The 21,147-nt window shown below is 37.0% G+C and overlaps 2 protein-coding genes, 1 long non-coding RNA gene and 1 other non-coding gene across 4 annotated transcripts; 2 read left to right on the plus strand and 2 right to left on the minus strand.

Moving 5' to 3' along the window:
- Positions 1–208: 208 nt before the first annotated feature.
- Positions 209–4,066, plus strand: LOC110911228 (cinnamoyl-CoA reductase-like SNL6). Its single transcript, XM_022155829.2, has 5 exons — positions 209–649; positions 1,379–1,575; positions 2,521–2,715; positions 3,489–3,642; positions 3,714–4,066. The coding sequence occupies exons 1-5, from the start codon at positions 385–387 to the stop codon at positions 3,995–3,997; spliced, it is 1,095 nt and encodes a 364-aa protein (XP_022011521.1). The 5' UTR covers positions 209–384; the 3' UTR covers positions 3,998–4,066.
- A 2,154-nt stretch (positions 4,067–6,220) lies between these two features.
- Positions 6,221–6,292, minus strand: TRNAP-UGG. The gene has a single exon. It is a non-coding gene; the product is annotated as a tRNA-Pro (tRNA).
- A 3-nt stretch (positions 6,293–6,295) lies between these two features.
- Positions 6,296–11,192, minus strand: LOC110911227 (monodehydroascorbate reductase 4, peroxisomal). The gene is made up of 7 exons (XM_022155828.2): positions 10,918–11,192; positions 10,375–10,426; positions 9,911–9,991; positions 9,697–9,815; positions 8,102–8,321; positions 7,418–7,536; positions 6,296–7,207 (listed from the first exon to the last, which is right to left on the minus strand). Exons 1-7 carry the CDS (start codon positions 11,035–11,037, stop codon positions 6,467–6,469), a joined length of 1,452 nt encoding a protein of 483 aa, XP_022011520.1. The 5' UTR covers positions 11,038–11,192; the 3' UTR covers positions 6,296–6,466.
- Positions 11,193–14,045: 2,853 nt separating this feature from the next.
- LOC118487307 lies at positions 14,046–15,209 on the plus strand. The gene is made up of 4 exons (XR_004881298.1): positions 14,046–14,291; positions 14,548–14,634; positions 14,815–14,964; positions 15,093–15,209. It is a non-coding gene; the product is annotated as an uncharacterized LOC118487307 (long non-coding RNA).
- The last annotated feature ends 5,938 nt before the right edge of the window (positions 15,210–21,147 follow it).

The following is a 21,147-nucleotide window of genomic DNA, read 5'->3' on the forward strand; positions in this document are numbered from 1 at the left end:
ATAATACCGATATATAATGATACCAATGATGTTCGTTCGGTATCGGTTCGTTACCGGTACAACCCAAAATGATGTTGATAACCATTTTACATTGACCGAAAACCACAAAAAATACTATTACTGGTTCTTATAACACCAATACAGTTCAGTTCATTACGATACCGATTACATACCATAAAAACAACTTTCCCATACAAACAAAAGATACAAAACATAGATAAAAAAGAAATAAGAAGCCGGCTGAGCCGCACCAGCTTATTCTCTAACAAAGTAAGCCGAACTACATTTGTAAGTTTGTTATATAAACACATAAGGCGCTTTAAGCATGATATCAACAAACTCTGATTCCTCTAACCGTCTTTTCTGCTTTTTTACACTTCTTCAATGGGCGTCGTACGGACGGATGAGAGCCGGAGATCTGAGATCGAAGAGTTCCGCCGGATGCTACTATCCTGTTCCGCCGTCGTCCTCAAAGTCACCACGGAAGACGACAGCAATCACCGGCGAGTAACCGCCGCTAACCGAAACGAACACGCAGTAGATCAGATGCTCGTTTGCGTCACCAGCGGTGTCTCGTTCCTCGGTATAGCTATTGTGAAACAGCTTCTGATCAGAGGCTATGCCGTTCGGATCATCGTCGATAACGAAGGTAATTAAAGCTTGTATGTTCTTATTTTTGTATGTATTTTGTTAAGTATGAAGAACAATGAACTCTGTGATAGCTAGGTTATAAGTTTTATGAATGAAATTATCGGTGATTTTGTGTGTAGATCTTAGAAGCGGTTGTGTTGACTTTGTGAACTGATATATTGATTGAGAATATTGAGATTTTTGACATATGTGTTCTACATTAGTTGAATCATGAGCTTGATAGTATATACATTTACATAGCTATCGTGAAAGTGTGAAACAGCTTCTGATTATAACGAAGGTATAACTTGTTCGTTCTAATGTTTGTATATGCATATTGTTAAATATTAACTGATAAGTATGAAGAACAGAGCACTCTGTGTTAGGTTTTAGGTTATATGATTGTAATTATCAGTGTTTTATGTGTAGATCTTAGAAGCGGTTATGTTGACTTTGTGTAGTGATGTGTCGATTGAGAATTTTGAAATTTTTGACATCTATGTTGTAGATTAGTTGAATCAAGAACTTCATACATTTACATAGCCTAGCGAACTCTGTAGTAGGTTTTAGCTTTTATGATTGAAATTATCTCTGTTTTTTGTGCTTTTTTTTAACGGCCAAAAGAAAAAAAACAATAAACAGTAATAATTTTTGTGTAGTGACTTATAAATTGAGTATTTTGAAAATTTTAACACATTTACATAGCAATTAATTGTTCCTGAATTAACTGGAGAATTTGAAATTACAGAAGACATAGTGCGGCTGAGGGAGATCGAAAATTCAGGCGAGATTGAAGGATCAACGAGAGCCACAAACAACAATCTGATAGGAGTTGTTGTGGCAAAATTCGACGATCGCAGAAGCTTAATTGAAGCGTTTGATGGATGCTGTGCGGTATTTCACACCACCGCTTTCATTGATCCAAGCGGATTGTCTGGTTACTCGGTGAGTCTCTACGTTCTGTGAGTTGATCACCTTTTTATTGCATCTAGACATAGTCCATCGTACGGTAAAACAGACGCAAAAAAGCCGAAAAAGTGTATTGGTAAATAATAATTTATCTTTTTCTTCAACAACAAATACACCCTCACTTAAAAGTACTCCTAAAATGCTCCAGTTTTGTGTGTATTGAATATATGAAAACCTAATGCTAAAGCTAACTGACTAGCGAGTGCCAATAATAATAAAACGACATCAGCTAGAGTAATATACAAATTTAAAAATATATAATAAACTAATTCGACTTAAACAGTCGGCTGAAATCAATTTGTTTTATTATTCTACTTTTCTTTTCCTTCTAGAAGCATTCTACAATTCTATTTAACTCCATTAAGGCCATGTGTAGTCATAAAGCCCTTTGTGGGGCGTTATGCGACACGTGTCGTGCCACGTCACACGGGGGTTTTATGGGGCGTTATATCACTAGAGCCCGTAGTCATAAAGCCCCTACCCATCATTACCTATTTAATAATTTTCAATATTATTAATTAATTATAAAAACAATAACCTTTTTTTGATTGGTCCAAGGTTTGAAAGCTCCCTCCACAACGCCGCGATATCCATAGCGCTGCCCAATTTTTTTTGCCTCATAACGCCGCCCGTAGTGGTGTTAGGGGCGTTATGAGAGAAAATGGCGCCATATGAAGCCCCACTACGCATACTCTAATGGAAACCAATAACAACCTGTCATTGTCCAACTGTTGAGGATGGCCCTAGCGTTTCTCACAAGATATTATTGTTTTTTATATGATATCTTTCAATCAAGATTTCCTATAATTTTATTTTGTTTACTTATCACTATTTGACTACACACAAAAATATTATCAAATGAGTGTGAATTTGATCCATAAAGTACATGAAATGTGATTATTGTTTTATGAAAAATGATAGAAATCGATGGTGGAAATAGAAGCAAGGGCCGCGGAAAATGTAGCAGAGGCTTGCGCAGCAACTCCCTCTGTTAGGAACTATGTGCTTACATCTTCTCTATTGGCATGCATATGGAGAGATGGTTCCAATGGCAGCCTCCCTACAGTAGTAGACCACAATAGCTGGAGTGATGAATCCTGTTGCAGTAGCAAAAAGGTTAGGAAACTCTACCCACTTTTTGTGTTAGACCTTTTAATCTTTTATCCTATATACAACATAATATTGCATACGGATGTTGTGTTATACAACATGACCCTACAATGTTGGGGATATAAGATCGGGACCGTAGACTGTCGGGACATCTTTGTCATATATGCATGCATTGTAGGGTTATATGGTCATATTGTACATATGTACAACATAATATTGCAACCTGTGTTATACAATATAACCCTACAATGTAGGAGATATGAAACTGGGATATCTTTGTTCTACTTGCATTGTAGGATTATACAGTATATACAATGTACGAGGTACAAAAATGGGGCAATCGATTTGAGCTCGCTTTAGAACTCCATTTGGATGTAATGACCATTAGTGTTTTACAATCTCATGAAAACAACTTAACAACTATTATCTAAATTCCACTACAAATCCCATACAAAGATTTTATATTTGCTTTCTTAAAATAATAATATAATCCCTCAAATTTATGCATAATTAAAAAATTATCCTAATATGATTGTGACACATAACCAAATTTATGCATAATTAAATAATTATCGTCCTAATATGATTGTGACACATGACAAAATGAAAACACGAGACAAATTAAAGAAAGTTATGTCAACATATGTCATCATCTAACCATGACGGATGATATAACATTACTGTTGTAAAAAATATGCAAAACAAGATCATATAATAAGAAAACATTACCTTTAAGATGGAAACATGTCTGAAATAGGTGTTTGTTTGAAATATTACAGTTATGGTATGCATTGGGTAAGCTAAAAGCCGAACGAGTGTCATGGCGGATAGCCGAGGAAAAGGGGTTGAAGTTGACCACAATATGCTCGGGTCTTATCACCGGCCCTCGTTACTTCTGTACAAATCCATCATCCACCATAGCATACCTTAAAGGTGCCATTTTATTAGTTAAAATCGCTTCAAATATTTGGGAAATCATAACTCACAATAATGAGAATATGCAGGTGGTAAAGATATGTATGCACATGGTTTACTGGCAACAGTTGATGTTAATAAATTAGCTGATGCACATGTAAAGGTATACGAGGAAATGCACAAAACTGGTGGTGGACGATACGTTTGTTTTGACAACGTTATTGGTAGCCCAGAAGAGGTTCAAAGACTAGAACAAGAGACAGGAGTTTACATAGACACGAGTTCACACGATGCCACATTTAGATTTGAGTTGTCAAATAGAAAGCTTGATAGATTAATGTCCCAAACGCACAGATGCATGAATGTATGTTAGCTAGCACGTCGATTATAAGATTTTGACCGATAAGATGCGGGTTTATCATGGTAAAGGGGCGTTGGAACATGATAACGATAACGATAACGTCAACATCAAATTTGGTTTTATATCTAACTAGTTAATACCATAGGATTTAGTTAAATTGAATCCAAATGATGCATAGCTGTAACACAAATGATAAAGAGAAATCATCTAAGAAAGATCAGAAAAAAACCCTTTTACAGGGGATTTCTAAATTTTGTATAACGTACTGTAAAATCTTTAAATATAAAATTGACACCTAATTAGTGAAAGGGAAAATTACCAAATTAGCCAAGAATAAACTTTGACCACTAAATTAGCCATTTGATGCCTCCTTGGAGCAGGGCATCACGAATTCAAATGTGCGGGATGCCTCTTTCAATGTTGAAGTGACACGTGTCTCAATGATTAGGTAGACTCCTACAATGCCTCTCAACAGACTCATCCAATGCCTCAGCAGACTCTTCCAATGCCCCTCAATAGACTCTTCCAATGCCTCAGTCATGAGTTAAAATTTTATGTGGGACCTACCACCCACTTCATCTTCACCACCGCCACCACCACCACCACCACCGCCACCACCGCCGCCGCCGCCACCACCGCCGCCACTGCCACCTTCACCCTCACCGTCAACGTCAACGTGGTGGTGGTGGACCCGGAACATAAAGTTACCTGAACGAAACTTAACTGGATTGTTAAACCTTGCACACCCCTACCCATTTAACAATGAACACCATGGCCACCATAGATTCTTCCCTATTTTCTCTGTCTTCTCCCTGTACAACAGATAAACCTCACAGACCAATAACTCTTTTTTCATATCCTAATTTTGTTCAACCCAAATTCACCCTCAATTCTCTTCAGCCATATCTTCTTGTTTACTTATTATGTATAGCTCTAGTTAAGTGTTCGTGAGTTTGATTCCTGTTTACATTCTGATTTGTAAATTTGGGGATTTCTTATTCAAAAGAATAATGGTCAAACCAGACGATGAAGTGGTGGTGGCGGTGGCGGTGGCGGTGGTGAAGATGAAGTGGGTGGTAGATCCCACATAAAATTTTAACTCATGCCTGAGGCATTGGAAGAGTCTGTTGAGGGGTATTGGAAGAGTCTGCTGAGGCATTGGATGAGTCTGTTGAGGGGCATTGGAGGAGTTTACTAATCATTGAGACACGTGTCACTTCCACATTGAAAGAGGCATCCCACACATTTAAATCCGTGATGCCCTGCTTCAAGGAGGCATCAAATGGCTAATTTGGTGGTCAAAGTTTATTCTTGGCTAATTTGGTAATTTTCCCTTAGTGAAATTAAAGGACTAAGTAAATGTGTAAAATAATTAAGTATTTACATGTACTTGCCACCTAGGCTATAGCCTAGGGGTCAAGAAGAATTATCTCTTCGGGCAAACCGTCTAAGATTGTTTGTCACATGATTTGGTTTGTTGAGACGTTTTCATCCAATACGGGCTGTAACGACAGAATTAACAAACATTATATCTTTTCTAAATTAGACCATTTACCTCTGTTAAGTCTTAATATATGTACACTAACTTTTAGTTCAGCTCCGTGTCACAAACATTGTTGAAGTCATTTATCCAAAGTGTATCGAAAAATAGGAACAACTTTAGTTATAATATTATATTATAATAAAAATACAATTTTGGTAGTATTTTTATTTAGGTATGGATTTTTTTTTTTTTTTTTTTTTTTTTTTTTTTTTTTTTTTTGCACACACAAAGATTTAAACTTGCAACAGTCACTGATGTAAAAACTCTAATGTTCAATTTGGTCCTTTTGAGACTCATACAGTTGGGATTAACAGTCATCCATTTTGGTCCTTTCTCGAGGTTTGTTACATGCTTAAGCTAGAACACAAAAGATTATCTTACTTGATTGGTCCGCTAAATGTCCTTCTCTCATTAAGTCACTCTTGATGAATTAGTTATCCCTTTGGCTCAGTGACATCATCTAAATCTCACTCATATAATTATTTGGTCTCCTCATTCATCTTAAACATCATTATCATCATCATTGAGTCCCTGACAACATAGTAGCTATTGTTATTGCAACAAAACTAGTGTTTCATCATAGAAAAAAAAAAGTTGAATTAACGTGCATTTTATTTGAGAAAAAAGAAACATTCCTGTGTTATGAAATTTCATTATGTAAAAAAGGTAAGAAAATCATAATATAGATGTAAGGGGCATTCCGAGAATCGAACTCGGGACCTCTCGCACCCAAAGCGAGAATCATACCACTAGACCAAATGCCCACATGCTTTAAAATCCAACATTATTATTTATATACCAATATTCAACTTAAAACAAATAAATCAATTTCACAGCCTACTTAGCATACAACAACAACAACCGCAACCAATAAATGCCACAAATAGCAAAGCTACTGGAAAAGTCTAGGAACGGTGAGATGTAGCCACACCTTACCTCTATCCATATCGGTAGAGGCTTCCAGAGTCAGCATACCAATACGCAAATGCAGCTGCCGAAGCAGCCACAACAATGCCAGAAACTGCATACCACAAGTAACCTCCTTTCTTCAAAGGAATACTAGAATCACCACCACCACAACAAACAGTGGGCGATACTGGCGGTTTCTGGCCCACCGCCAACACAAAATCCACACCCTTCCTCTCAAGCTCACCCAAGTCCAAAACAACCGGTTTAAGCCTGATTGCATCCGCTATAGCCACATAATCTTCATTCCCTCCACCTTCAAGAAAACATCCAACCAACCGGTTATCATTCACCCAATACGCTCCAAATTTAGTCCCCGAAAAATCACCAAAATGAACTACTTCCCCAACATTGTCTCCGTAAAACTGCCAAGACAATGAGAACACCCTTGAGTAGAAGAATGGCATGTAATCGAAATCCGGAGTGGTTTTTGGCTCCATAATTGCAGACACAGCGTGCTTGGCGGTTTTTCTAGCGGCGTCAACATGCTCGAGCCTTCGAGTGTCGCCAAAAAGCTTAACGGGAAATGATGCAATATCTCCAACTGCGTAGACTGAGGTTTTACTTGATTGCATTTGGCTGTTTACTTGAATTCCTCCGTTTTCGAAAGTGAGCTGGCCTTCAAATAGGCTCGTGTTGGGGCGGGCCCCGATCCCAACGACAACCATGTCCGCGTGAACGTAACGTCCGTCCTTAAGTTTAGCTCCCGTGACCTGTTTATTTCAATTCATTTAGGTGAATTTGAGTTATGATTATTTTATATACATTTATATTTTTTTTTTGTAGTAAATTTGTAATCGTGTTCATGTGCCTGACACAGTACTCGGTTTCGTGTTGTGTTCGAGTCCAACCCGTTAACCCATGAACACGACCCATTTAACATCCATATTCTTGAAGCTGAATAAGTTGGGATTTACATTTACCTTCCCATCTAAGTTAATAACTAAAGATGACAAGCTTGTGCCTTTGATGAAATTCACCCCTTTCGACTTGTAGAAATCTTCGTAATAGCGCGCTATTTTCGGGGAGAATAAACGATCCACTGCAGAAAAATAGTTTGAAACTATTATCAAAACTTATTATATTTGAGTAAAATGCCATTTTCATCCATGAAGTTGGCCAAATTTGCGACTCTCGTCCAAAGGTTTGTTTTTCCGCATCTGGATTCAAAGGGTTTGAAATTTTGCCCTTTTCATCCAGCTCGTTAACTTCATCCATTTTTCTCTGTTAATGCAGAGGTATTTTCGTCTTTTTTGTTAACGTAAAGGGCAATTCGGAAATTTTCACTTTATGTACAAGGATTTAGCATAATGTACAAATATTCAAAAAAAAAAAAAAACGAAAATACCCTTAAGTTAACAAAAAAGACGAAAATACCCCTGCCTTAACAGAGAAAAATAGATAGAGTTAACGAGCCGGATGAAAATGACAAGATTTCTAACAAACCTTTGTACAAAAGTCGCAAAACTGGCCGAACCTCAAGGACGAAAATGGCATTTCACTCCTGATTATTTGACCCCTAAATATATAACTTATAACATCTATTATCTATATTCAAGGCAATGAACATAATTAATATAAGAAATAGTTTGATCGAAAATGCTTACTACAATACGATCCGGGGAACACCATGGTAACCTTGATCTTGTTCATCACCAAAGAAGCAGCACATTCCATTCCAATATAACCTCCTCCTATGACAATGGCGGTTCCGCCCGTACACACTCTCATCATGTTCACGAGCTTGGTTGCATCAGCTAGATCACGCAGATAACATACATTTTCAGCGTTGGATCCGTTTATACCAATCTCTTCAAGTTTCAATGCCTATAATGAAACCGTAAAATAATTTATGTAAATGAACTAACAACTCATTGTAGTAATAACAAAGAATCCCATCAAAGTGGGAGATGAGCAACCAAATGACAGTATAACGCATTTAGTCCCTAACTTGGACCTGTCGAAACCTTTAGATATGTTAGCAGGGGACTAAAAAGCATTACAAAGTGCAAACCACAGGGACCATCCATGTACTTTTGAAAAGCTAGGGACCAAATCCAAAATTTTGGTTAACCACAGGGACCATCTGTGCACTCTATAAACAATGAGAAATGCATATTGAATGTATTAAAAATAAGGTAAAAAAGAGTTATTTTCCCTAAATAAATAGTTTCTTTTAGATGATATGAAACTGGTTATCCAATATTGATTATTTGATTCAAATGAATCAGAACTGATTCATCCACACACTAAGGTAGGCCGGGGCACTTGTGGGTTAGGCTATCACGGGTTCGAACCCGAACAAGAACACCGCCGCCACCCATGCGGGTTAGGTGGGCGGGTTCGGCTAGCCACAACCCAAACCCGTGTGAGATTTACATTTCCAAGGTCAATATGACCGTTAAAATTGAAGTTTAACCGTTGCTTTTAAAAAAAATCAAATTCTGAAAATCAAATAGCTTTCTCTATTTAACCAACCCATTCCATTATTTTAATATACCCCATCCACATAAACTCTCTCAATTTTTTTTTTATGTCTATCTACAAAAAAATTCCTCTCAAAATGTCAAGGAATTCGTGGACCGAAGAGGAAGACATTGCGTTGGCTATGTCTTGGGTTGCCACCCATCATGAACAAGCATCTACTAGTAGAAGGGTTTCGTTTTGGAACCGGGTTTTCCACCAATTTTGTCTCCATATTGGTGAGACCAACCGAACCATGGATCAACTTAACTCACGTTTTGCGTTTATCCGTTTCAAATGTACAAGATTTCATGGGAGGTTCACCAATGTGGAAAATCCCGACAACAACCTCGCGGAATCTGAAGTCATTCAAGTGGCCCTTGTGGACTAGAAATACACTTATGACGAGGACTTTGACCACGTTTTGGCGTGGCCAATTATTAGGATGTATGTTTAATTTTTATGTAATGTTTAAGTTTATGTTTTATTTTTATGTAATGTTTAAGTTTTATGTTTAATTATTTAGTGTTATATTAAATTTGAAAAAAAAAAGAAAATATAGTTTATGGCAATGGTAGGCGCCGCTAGTGTTTTATGGCAAATTGGTACTTTGAAAGAAAATAGACACGGCGAGATTTGGTTGGTTGGGGCAAGGGTGCTACCCTTGAGTGCCCCTTCCTAAAAACTGATCAGTACGACTCTCATATCGCACATCTAAGCACCCCTTAAGTTTCAGTACCCGAGCACCGGTTGCAATGATGAGATATTTGTAGGTGATGGTGTCTCCGGTTGCTGTCAGTAGCGTCTTAAGCCTCGTATCAGCAGATATAACTCGGGTTCCCAGTATCAATTCAATTCCTAATAAATGTTTAAAAACAATAAACCATCCTTCCAACATAAGTTTCATGTATGGATAATAATACGCGTATAATCAAAGATTCGAGAACATTTACCATGTTCAGTGTACCAGTTTGGTGTTAATTTCTCTTCATTGGCACCTACACATGTATGAAATCCAGGAAGGCGCGCAGGAGCTGAATGGCACAACCACAAAACTTCATACAATACGAACCTAACACGAAATTTAGGATTTGGGTTTCATCTAAACGGGTTCAGGTCAGTTTCAGATTGAACCTGTGAATACGTTTAGCTAAACTGGTTGGGTTCAGGTTGACTTGACCTGGTGGGTTCACAGGTTTACTCGTTTAGAAAAAAATGAACATTGTCTTTTTATGTCATGACTAAAAATGGTCGTTTGGGTACTGTATTCTGAAATTTAAAAATTAAAAGAAAAATTGACATCAACTTATTATATAACTGTAACTATTTATACATTTATATTTTTTTATTGTAAATTTGTAATTTACAATAAAAGAAAACAAATTGCAGCAGAAGATTTCAAGATGATAATTGATACCTTCTGGAAATAGAAAACCTTTGCTTAGTGCAGGTCTCTCATAAGGAGCCACCTGCAAAACAAGGTTTATAAACTCATTGGTTAAGGTTTGCTAAATGATTAATATGTTAAGGATCAAATCATAACATCTATTACAAATATAAACATGTCACTAATAGGTCTTTAACCTGTTTAGACACGAATTTTATCGTGTCCTAAACGTGTCGACCTGTTTAAGTCAAGAAACCTGTAAAGCACATACACATACACGAGACCTGTTAAGAACGTGTCGTGTTAACATGTTCGAGTCTGAAATTGCCAGCCCTACATCAAACACCTTATGTGCATACTTCGAATGCTCAACAATTTATAAGTATTTAACGGAATTATCAAATCAAACCCGCAAATAAACATAAAATGAGCATTTAAACCCCATGACCCTTGAAGAAGCAAAACATCAAACACCAGGTGTGCATAGTTCTAATGCTCAACAACTTATCAAATCTAAACCTCATATAAACATAAACGAAACCCTTAATTAGTTAGACCGAAAAGAAACATTACAGTTTCGTTGGAGATGATACATAGTTGACCATGAGAGACACCTTTTTTTGTAAATTCAAGAGCTGCATAACCCGCGGCGACACCCCCACCAACTATCACATAAACAAAATCTCTCCACATTTCTACTCAATTCTCTGTTTCCGCATTTCGTTGGTACGAGCGGACTTTTAACGATTGAATTGGATTGCAGAGCAAGCGATTCCATTTATGGATTCTCAAATGATTCATTCTTCTTTAATGGAAGAAAAGGAAAGTATATAATTCCTTTTGATATTGAATATACAATAGGGGAAACATGATATTGAATGAAAATTCAAATGTGGCCGTTACAGATTTTTTTTTTTTTGGTGGGAAAATCTTCGGTTAGGTTCGATTTTCAGTTTAATGGGTTTGTAACTGAATGCTGAAGAGAACACCTCTACTTTGGAGTGTGTTAACAATATAAAGTTAGGGTAGGAGTTACTAGTTAATTTAATTAAAAGGGCATGATATTAAATAAGTTATTTATGAGAGAGGTAATTATGGATAATTAATTAAGATTTTTATGGAAACCTTTATTTCTTAAACTCACGATTGATTCGGTTACGTATACCACATTAATAGCATTTTCCATCTCACATTCATATCATCCTTCATCCGAATCCGAAGTCTGAAACTTAAAACACATTAATTGTTTCTTAACGTTGTGTTTTACCAGTTTCTGAGTTCTTCACATCGTGTTATACTAGTTTTCACAATAAAACATAGTATCCTTCATGGCACATTCATCTCATCCTTCATCTGGAGTTCAAAATATGAAACATATTAATTATTTGTTGACGTTGTGTTTTATCACTTTATTGTTTCTTCACATCGTGTTATATCAGTTTTCGCAATTAAACACACCCCTTAAACATAAACACACTAGTGACTGAAAAACACAATATAAAACACACCAAACATTTATAACACGTTTCTGGTTCTCTTTACCCATCATATTGTGTTTTATCAGTTTATGGTTTCTTCACATCTATATCTCTAATAAAGCAAACCATTGGGGGACACATGTCACCCAATGGTTGAAGCCAACTAAGCAGCCACATAGGCAATGATGTGGCATATCTCAAATAATTGGACAAGTGGCACTACTCTCAGATTGGGATTGAATTGGCTTCAATCATACGCTGTCTCATCTCTCTCTCCATTCTCACAAAACATCTTGAGAGATATCCTCCAAACCCTAATCGGCGATTCCTTTCCTCACCGTTTCAATCGATCTTTTGGGAAGAGGTACAATCATTCTTGAATACACAATAATTATCTCTACTCTCTCTCATTCTCTCAAAATCCATCAAACGATTGCTCTGAAACCCTAATCGGCGATTCCCCCTGATCGGCGATTCCTCTACTGAGCAACCCTAATCGGCTGATTTTTGTTGATTTTGAAGTAGATTTGAAGTTTGGCAGTGCAGTACAGTTGCTGGTGGACCGTCGGATCAACCGACGCCGACACCGCAGCGGCGGATCATGCGGACGCAGACGGCAGGGAATCTCGGAGAGTCGATATTTGATAGTGAGGTGGTGCCGTCGTCGTTGGTGGAGATTGCTCCGATTCTGCGTTTTGCTAATGAAGTTGAGCCTAGCAACCCTAGGGTTGCTTATCTCTATAAGTTTTTTTTTTTTTTTTTAGGCGTAATTGTGTTAAATGAGTGCTGTTTCCATGTAGATAGTTATTGTAGGTTTCTGCCAAAGTGCCAATCCATTCGACATGCATTATTTATCTCTGGTTTAAAGGAAAGTTGCTGATTATTTTGCAAAATCACGTAATTGAGGTTTATGCTTTTGTATGGTTATTGATTTTTTTCACATACTTGCTGATTATTTTGCAACAATGTGATTTCTTTATTTAGTGTTGCGGATCTAAATGGAGGTTTGAGTGTATGGAATTGATTGACCGGAAACGCATATTGAAGCCTTAAGAAAGGGTGTTTTGGAGACCACGTTTTTTTCAGGTATGGAAAATTAAGAATGTAGTGGAAAGATCTATAAAATGTTTCTGATGGTTGTAAAATGTTTGATTTTCAACCTTAATTGTTCTTATCTTACTGGTACTGATTTGTAATGTGAATTGTGTGTACTTTAAGATGGAAAGGTGTTAGATGCACTGCAACTGTTTGATGAAATGTCTGAGATAAATTTCATTTATTTTGAACTTTATATGATCATTTTTTCAAGCACCGTATTGTTATTTAATAGCACGAAAGTTGTTTATTTGTCTAGATATAATTAGTTTGTTTCTAGTCTTTATAGTAACTTATACTTTAATTGGGACAGATGGTTGTTTTGATTTTCAAGCTTAATTGTTCCTATTTAAGAGCACGAATACGGTATAGAAAGCAATCACGACTTAACCTCCCTCATCATCAACGAAGTTTTTTACCCACCACTAGCAGTGCCACCACTTCTGCGACAACACTTTCTCTATCCCAAACACTCTTCGCCAACATATTATGTTAAGTTTATCTTTTTCTCATAACTGACAGTTAGATGACGACCACTTACATAACAAGCCAATTTCAAAATGGATTTTCAACACTGTTTTTTACTATGAAATGTTTATTTTGCAGACTTCAAGAATCTAATTTGGAAGAAGTAGAAAAGATTGTGATTGAACATTTACTGGTGATGCTTTGTTAATACGTGGACGTGGAAGAACGGATTTTCAGGTTCAGTAGTATAATCGTAATCCGGTACGTGCGGTTATTGTTTTCGAATTGAAAACTGATTGTTATTTTACGTTTTCGTAAGATTTGAATATAAACTGTAACTGATTGTTATTTTACGTTTTCGTAAGATTTGAATATGGATTCTTCAGTGCCAAAATCAAATTGCCGACGGAGAATACAGCAGGCATTGTGGTGGCGTTTTACGTACGTAATCTTAATTCATAATTCATCATCTCTAATTTTGAGGAATTAGGGCAAAAAAATGACAAAACAAGGGCAGTTTTCGTATTTGATTATTATGTTGAAAATGAAATGGTTTGGTATATGCAGAGTAGTAATGTGGATGTGTTTCCTAAAAGACATGATGAATCAACTTATCTAACAAAAGTAATATTTGAAATTGTAGGTGACATGATTGCATCTGGTGGAAGTTTTACGCCTTACATGGTTACTGTTAATCCGGGCGAGGTATGTTGACTTGAAATAAAAATGCATACCGTAGTCGTTGCGCTTTTGAATAATCGTTAGTTATATTTGCAGGATGTTATGCTTCCGTAAATCCATTGGAAACCCAAATGGACTCCTCTTTCAGGTCGTTCGATTCAGATTTCAACCCGAAGTTTTATGTTGATGAGAAAGAGAAGGCATCAGAACATGAAGCCTTTAGTGGTAATCTTTTGTCAGATGAAAGCATAAATGTAAAAAGTGGACGTCATGAATCATTTATTATGGGCTATTCAGAACTAAGAACTAACTGAACCACCCCTGCTTGGTTCCAACCGTTTTGAATTGGACAAATTCTGGTTTCATAAATGATCATAACACAAGATACTGATCAACTTTGTGTTTTAACAATTTTTGTAGTTGGAGAGGATTAAATTCATGTGCATACCATATAATATGTTTTTTTAATCTTCTGTTTCAGGTTTTTCCTGCTGATTAATCGTGACCTCCAAGTAACCGATAGCTTTACATTCATCGTGTTGGTCGATTTGGTCCTTTTGGACGAAAGGTAAATAAGAACTACTTTCTTTAAACCATATTTATTAAGTATTTTATTTTTACTTCCAAACTGAATTGCTTTTAAAAAAGCTGGATTAAAATATTTTTTTTTATGATTCAATGTCTAGGACAATCATACGTCCAACATGTAGTGGAGACTAAAATAATCTAATTTATTTTTTTGATGTAGTTTTACTTAGATTTCTGTTAGTCATGCTACAATAGGTTGATCCACTATTAGTTAGCTTTGTGGCATAGCTTGACTCGTAAAAACCCCTTTGAATCACTATCTTACTGGGTTGCTGGTTGATGATCAGCTCAATGGACTTGGCATTTGGTGGTAAGACTTTTTTCATCAAGAACACTCCATTTTTTGTGAGAATGGTGAGAAAAAATCTTCATAAAATTGTGAACAAATTTTACCCACATGAACATTTGTATAAGTTCTATTTTCCATTTTCCATTTAGTTATTTTTCACAAACAAAAGATGTTGGTGAGAGTTGGTTATGCAATCAATTTCTTTTCATTGAGAAGGTATTCGATATTTTGTATAAAATTTAGTATCTTTTTCCCAAGTTACTCTCTGTTTTCTACATAGAAGTTGTTTTGAAATGTAACCTTGAATTTGGATTTGTTGTTTTCTTGTAGAGGATGATGATTTGAGTGACGACTTGCTAGAAGATCGTTTTGTTGGATTTATATGTACGGGTTCGATAAGTCAACGCTGCTGACCGAGCTATGACCCGTAAGAGTTACACCTTGGGCAACGAACATTAAATCCACTTAACTCGATTAACTGGTGACCACGAACAATTAACGGAACGATATATTTAATTATCTAGAATAATTATATATCCACGAGAAACGAAATTTATTATTTATACGGGTTATAAATAATGTAACGTTTAATTACTTATTTAATTAAATTTTGTTTTTCGGGCTTCGTATCGCATCTGGGCTTAAACTTATTATATTGGGCTTTAGGGCCTAAGAGATAATTAGGAATGTTAACCTAAATATATTACTATATATATTTAATTAATTATCCTTAATGAATATCATATGAGTTTTTGCCCTAAGAAATCACAAACAAAAGAAAGGAATTCATTTTGAGACAATAAAAAAAATGAAGTTGCTGTCAAAACCGAAATACGGCCACCACTTTGTAGAAGGTGCTGCCCTATTTCCTTTTCTTTTGTATTGTGACAAACTGCCAAGCCAAAAGCCGCCGCTGCCCGGTTCGTATTCGTGTCTAGCACTCATTCGTTGTACCTTGGTGTCTCACACAGTTAATTATTAACCACAAGGGTATAATTTTTCTCATCGGTAGATTAATTATTTTATGTATCGTATTTGCATGTTTGTAACCATAATCCTGTTCAGTTCACTTTTGGTGTTGATTATATATATTTATTCCGCTGCGTATTTATTAATTATATATTTAGTTAATAAAATATGTCAAACCTGTTTTGATAAAAAGTAAAATTGACACCACTGAAACCCAACAGTGGTATCAGAGCCACGCTTACAACATGCAAATCGGAACCGGTCCTTTTAACCGGTTATAGATCTCAAACTTTAACTTGTTTAAAGTTTCAGATCTAAATATTTCTTGGGCAAAAAGTTATTTGGTCAAAAGTTTTATTTGTTTTATTTGACCAAAAGATTGCCCACTTTAATATGATTGTGTTGAATATGTAAATTTGGCCGACCTTGTACTTGTATTTTTGTTATTGTTTTGTTTTATGGTTTTGGCCCACTTTGTGGCTCAAAGTTGTAATAGATTAGGGTTTCAATTTTGTTATATTTTATATTATAATATAAAGTTGAAGTCCCGAAGGCAAAAACAGAAGACATTACAGGAATCAAGGAGCTGCTAAAGACAACTAGATGCACTAGGTCCATCCTTGTGGTTGTTTGTTACCCCGTGACCCAGTTTGGTCTTGCTATTTGGCTCTAGCAAGAACAAACAAAATGGCCTAAAGATTTACATATTTATTTTTGCTATTATGGTTGCTTTTATCATATAAATTGTTATATTACAACCAACCTAATACCAAACTTTTAAAAGGTGTTTTAAAATGCTCACAATCAATTATAACAAGTTCTAAATTGATTTTTACAGCTTGTAAATATTTGTTATAAAACAAATAGTTTATTTTAAAATAATTAATAACCATTAGAGTTTTTTTTTTGAAATTTAACAAGTTTTAACTTTCTAAAACTCATAACTTAATAGTTTTAAAACTATTAACTTTAAATGGTTATACAAGTCGCGACAAACTTAATTTTAATAGGTTATTTAAAATTAAGTGTCCTGAGAGATGAAAGGGTTCATCAAGATGTCACGACTAAATATATACTAAAATTGGCTCTTACGACCCTATTTGGTAAATATTTAATTAACCCATAATTAAAATCAATAGTCTATGCCATCCTATCACAAGCTACACTTGGAACGTAAAAGCGAACCATCAGTGTTTGGAGCCACAGCACCACACTTGATGTCTAGCATATCCTTCCAAGGTGCAAGGGTTTCGTTGAGACATCCGGCCCTTCCACAAGTACCTCTTTTAGGACGACTATTACCTTTTCTTTTCTCACCACATGCTCCAGCTGTCTCGAAAGTAAAAGTCGGCATAGATGAGGCTAAACGTATCAATGCATAGACAAGAGTTGTCTTAGCGGCCTCATACTCGAGAGTTGTGCAATTCTCACAATTGACACACGTTGTCAGTCTGCCTAGTCACTTACTAGAGTGCATGCCACAGCTGTCTTTACCACTGACATAGCCAGATTCTCATTCCTTGTTCTAATTACTGTAATGGGTCATTAATTAAATAAGGAAATATACATCGAAAATACTAATTAAAATCTCTTTGCTTATGTAACAGATGTCTAATGAAAACAACTCCTTCGTTCTCAAGTCTATACTTGAAAAAGAAAAACTGAATAACACCAACTTTCTCGAATGGCACCGCAATCTGAGAATAGTTCTCAAGATGGCGAAAAAGCTATATATCTTAGATGGCCCAGTCCCTATCGAGCCTGAAAGTAACACTACTGCTGCTCGTAAGGCACTGGAAAAGCATAACGAGGATGCCGTTGAGGTAGCCTGCCTTATGCAAGCCACCATGTCTCCTGAACTTCAGAAGAACACGGAAGATAAAGATGCTTATGACATGATCCAGCAACTGAAAGGCATGTTTCAGAAACAAGCCCGACAGGAGCGATATGACACCATGAAGCAGCTCATAAGCTGTAAAATGCAAGAAGGATCGTGTGTCAGTACTCATGTGCTTAAGATGAAAGGGTACATTGACCAGATGAACAAACTTGGTTATCCCCTGCAAGATGAAATGGCAGCGGACTTCATCTTGAACTCTCTCCCTAGCTCGTATGACCAGTTCATTATGAACTATAATATGAATGCTTGGGTGAAGACTGTGCCTGAGCTACATGGTATGCTCAAAACGGCTGAGATGAACATTCCACATAAAACCAACCAAGTTCTGATGGTCAAGTCTGGTGGTGTTAAGAAGCCCAACAACAAGAAAAGGGCTCATAACAGCAAAGGCAAGAAAATGGTTGTTGTTGCTGCCAAATCTGCCACCAACAACAAACAGGTTGCTAAACCACCCCCTCCTCAGGAGCGTCAGTGCTTTGAATGCAACCAAATGGGGCACTGGAAAAGGAACTGCCCACAGTATCTAGCCAAGCTGAAGGCGAACAAGGCCAATAACATTGGCATTTCTTCAGGTATTCTCATTTATGTTATTGAACTTTTTACTGTCTCCAGCAACACATGGGTATTTGATACCGGGTGTGGTTACCACATCACTAATGTTTTGCAGGAGCCTGAAAAGTGGAGGAAACTGAAACAAGGCGACATGGAACTCATCGTGGGTGATGGGAAAAGAGTACCAATTCTTGCAACTGGCACATTTCATTTTTCATGTCCTTCTGGCCTTGTAGTTAATTTAAACAATTGTTTGTTTGCACCTGGTATAACCAGAAACATTATTTCTGTTTCCCTTTTGTTTGAACAAGGTTTCAGGTACGTTTTTAATGGTATTTCTATTTCTGCCTACTTGAATGATGTCTTTTATTTTGAGGCTAAACCTCGAAATGGTATTTTTGAGATTGATGTTCAAACATGTAATAACATATATCATCTTTCTAAGCGTAACAAAGTTGGTATTAATGAAACCTTTCTATGGCATTGTAGACTTGGCCACATAAGTAAGGCACGCATAAAATGGCTCCAATCCAAGGGGATTCTTGAATCCACTGGACAAGACTCCTTTAATGATTGCGAATCTTGCTTAGCTGGCAAACTCACAAAGCGTCCCTTCACTGGTGTTGGTGAACGGGCCAATGGTCTGCTAGGACTCATTCACACAGATGTATGTGGCCCTTTCAGAACCATGACAAGAAACCATGAAAGATACTTCGTTACTTTCATCGACGATTATAGTCGATATGCTTATGTCTATCTTATGAAGCATAAGCATGAAACTTTTGAAAAGTTCAAAGAGTTTCAAAACGAAGTAGAAAACCAACTTACTAGAAAGATAAAAATACTTCGATCAGATCGAGGTGGCGAATACCTCAGCTTAGAGTTCCTCAATCATCTCAAAAAGTGTGGAATAATTTCAGAACCCACTCCACCTGGCACACCCCAACTTAATGGCGTGAGCGAGAGGAGAAATCGAACCCTACTTAATATGGTTCGATCGATGATGTGTAGAACTAACTTGCCTCACTCCTTTTGGGGTCATGCTCTTATGACTGCCGCCCGCATTGTCAATCTGGCTCCAACTAAAAAGGTAAACAAAACCCCATATGAGATATGGCATGGGCGTAAACCCGATTTGGAATACCTAAAAGTATGGGGATGTGATGCATACATCACAAGTGATGCTGATGATAAGCTCGATCCTCGAGGCGAAAAGGTTGTTTTCGTCGGATACTATAAAAGAAGCGGATATTATTTCTACCATCCTGATGCAAATGTTATTTCCATCAAAAGGAAGGGGCACTTTCTCGAGGAAGAACTTCTTAATCGAGGAACTGGAAATAATGTGGTTGATCTTGAAGAAATTCAAGAACCAACAACAACCGCCGATGAAGTCGGAACGTCTGAACAACAAGAAATTGTTGCTGATGAATCAGACATGAACACAGGCGTTCGCAGAAGTAGCAGGACTCGTAAAGAACCTGACAGATACCTTTGGCATCTCGAAGGTGCTGAAGTCTTGGTAGTAGATGAGTCTAATGACGAACCTACTAACTACAAATCTGCTATCTCAGATCCTGAATCTGCGAAATGGCTGGAAGCCATGAACGCTGAGATGCAATCTATGCGTGATAATCAAGTCTGGGACTTGGTTGAGCTACCCCCCGAATCTCGGGCAGTAGGGAGCAAATGGGTTTTCAAGAGAAAAACCGATATGCATGGAAATGTACACACCTTTAAAGCACGGCTAGTTACGAAGGGTTTCACTCAAACTCAGGGTATTGATTATGATGAAACCTTCTCGCCGTTGCTATGATCAGATCGATCAGGATATTGCTTGCCATAGCCGCGTACTATGACTACGAGATATGGCAAATGGATGTCAAAACCGCTTTTCTTAATGGGCATCTCTCTGAAGATGTCTATATGGTTCAGCCAGACGGTTTTGTTGATCCAAAATATCCTAATAGGGTGTGCAAGCTGAATAAGTCCATTTATGGACTCAAGCAGGCGTCTCGTAGCTGGAATCTTCGTTTTGACCAAAAGATCAAAGAGTTTGGTTTTGTCAAAAATGAAGATGAGCCTTGTGTTTACAGAAAGGCTAGTGGGAGCACTATATCATTCCTCATCCTGTATGTGGATGATATACTGATCATTGGAAATAGCGTCCCTATGCTTAACGAAGTTAAACACTATTTGGGAACTTGTTTCGCAATGAAAGATCTTGGAGAAGCAGCTTATATTCTAGGAATCAAGATCTATAGGGATAGATCTAAGCGGCTTCTTGGGCTAAGTCAAAGTACATACATAGACAAAATGATGACACGCTTTAAGATGGAAAACTCCAAGAAAGGAGGTGTTCCTATGACTAAAGGTACTGTGTTGAACAAATCGCAATCTCCTTCAACGAACATTGAAATTAAGCGAATGGAAGGAGTTCCATATGCTTCAGCGATTGGCTCTATCATGTATGCTATGTTATGTACTAGACCTGACGTCTCGCATGCTTTAAGCATGACTAGTCGTTATCAGCAAGCTCCTGGCATTGCCCTTTGGACTGCTGTCAAGAACATTCTAAAGTATCTGAGAAGAACTAAAGATATGTTCTTAGTATTTGGAGGAGTAGAAGAAGAGCTCACTGTAAGATGTTACACTGATGCTAGTTTTCAAACTGACCGAGATGATTCTCGCTCACAATCAGGTTTCGTATTCACTCTAAATGGAGGAGCTGTCTCATGGAAGAGCTCCAAGCAGAGTGTGGTGGCTGATTCTGTCACACCCTG

This window comes from Helianthus annuus, chromosome 15, assembly GCF_002127325.2.
Source record: "Helianthus annuus cultivar XRQ/B chromosome 15, HanXRQr2.0-SUNRISE, whole genome shotgun sequence".
NCBI classification, from domain to species: Eukaryota; Viridiplantae; Streptophyta; class Magnoliopsida; order Asterales; family Asteraceae; genus Helianthus; species Helianthus annuus.

What these genes read in the sequence shown, in the direction of transcription:
- LOC110911228 (XM_022155829.2), top strand. Translation starts at nt 385, where the DNA reads ATGGGCGTCGTACGGACGGATGAGAGCCGGAGATCTGAGATCGAAGAG. An exon ending in GATCATCGTCGATAACGAAG is followed by an intron (nt 650 to 1,378) that starts GTAATTAAAGCT and finishes TTGAAATTACAG; the next exon opens with AAGACATAGTGCGGCTGAGG. An exon ending in CACCATAGCATACCTTAAAG is followed by an intron (nt 3,643 to 3,713) that starts GTGCCATTTTAT and finishes GAGAATATGCAG; the next exon opens with GTGGTAAAGATATGTATGCA.
- LOC110911227 (XM_022155828.2), bottom strand. Translation starts at nt 11,037, where the DNA reads ATGTGGAGAGATTTTGTTTATGTGATAGTTGGTGGGGGTGTCGCCGCG. An exon ending in AAACTGGTACACTGAACATG is followed by an intron (nt 9,816 to 9,910) that starts GTAAATGTTCTC and finishes AACATTTATTAG; the next exon opens with GAATTGAATTGATACTGGGA. An exon ending in TCATTGCAACCGGTGCTCGG is followed by an intron (nt 8,322 to 9,696) that starts GTACTGAAACTT and finishes GTTTCATTATAG; the next exon opens with GCATTGAAACTTGAAGAGAT.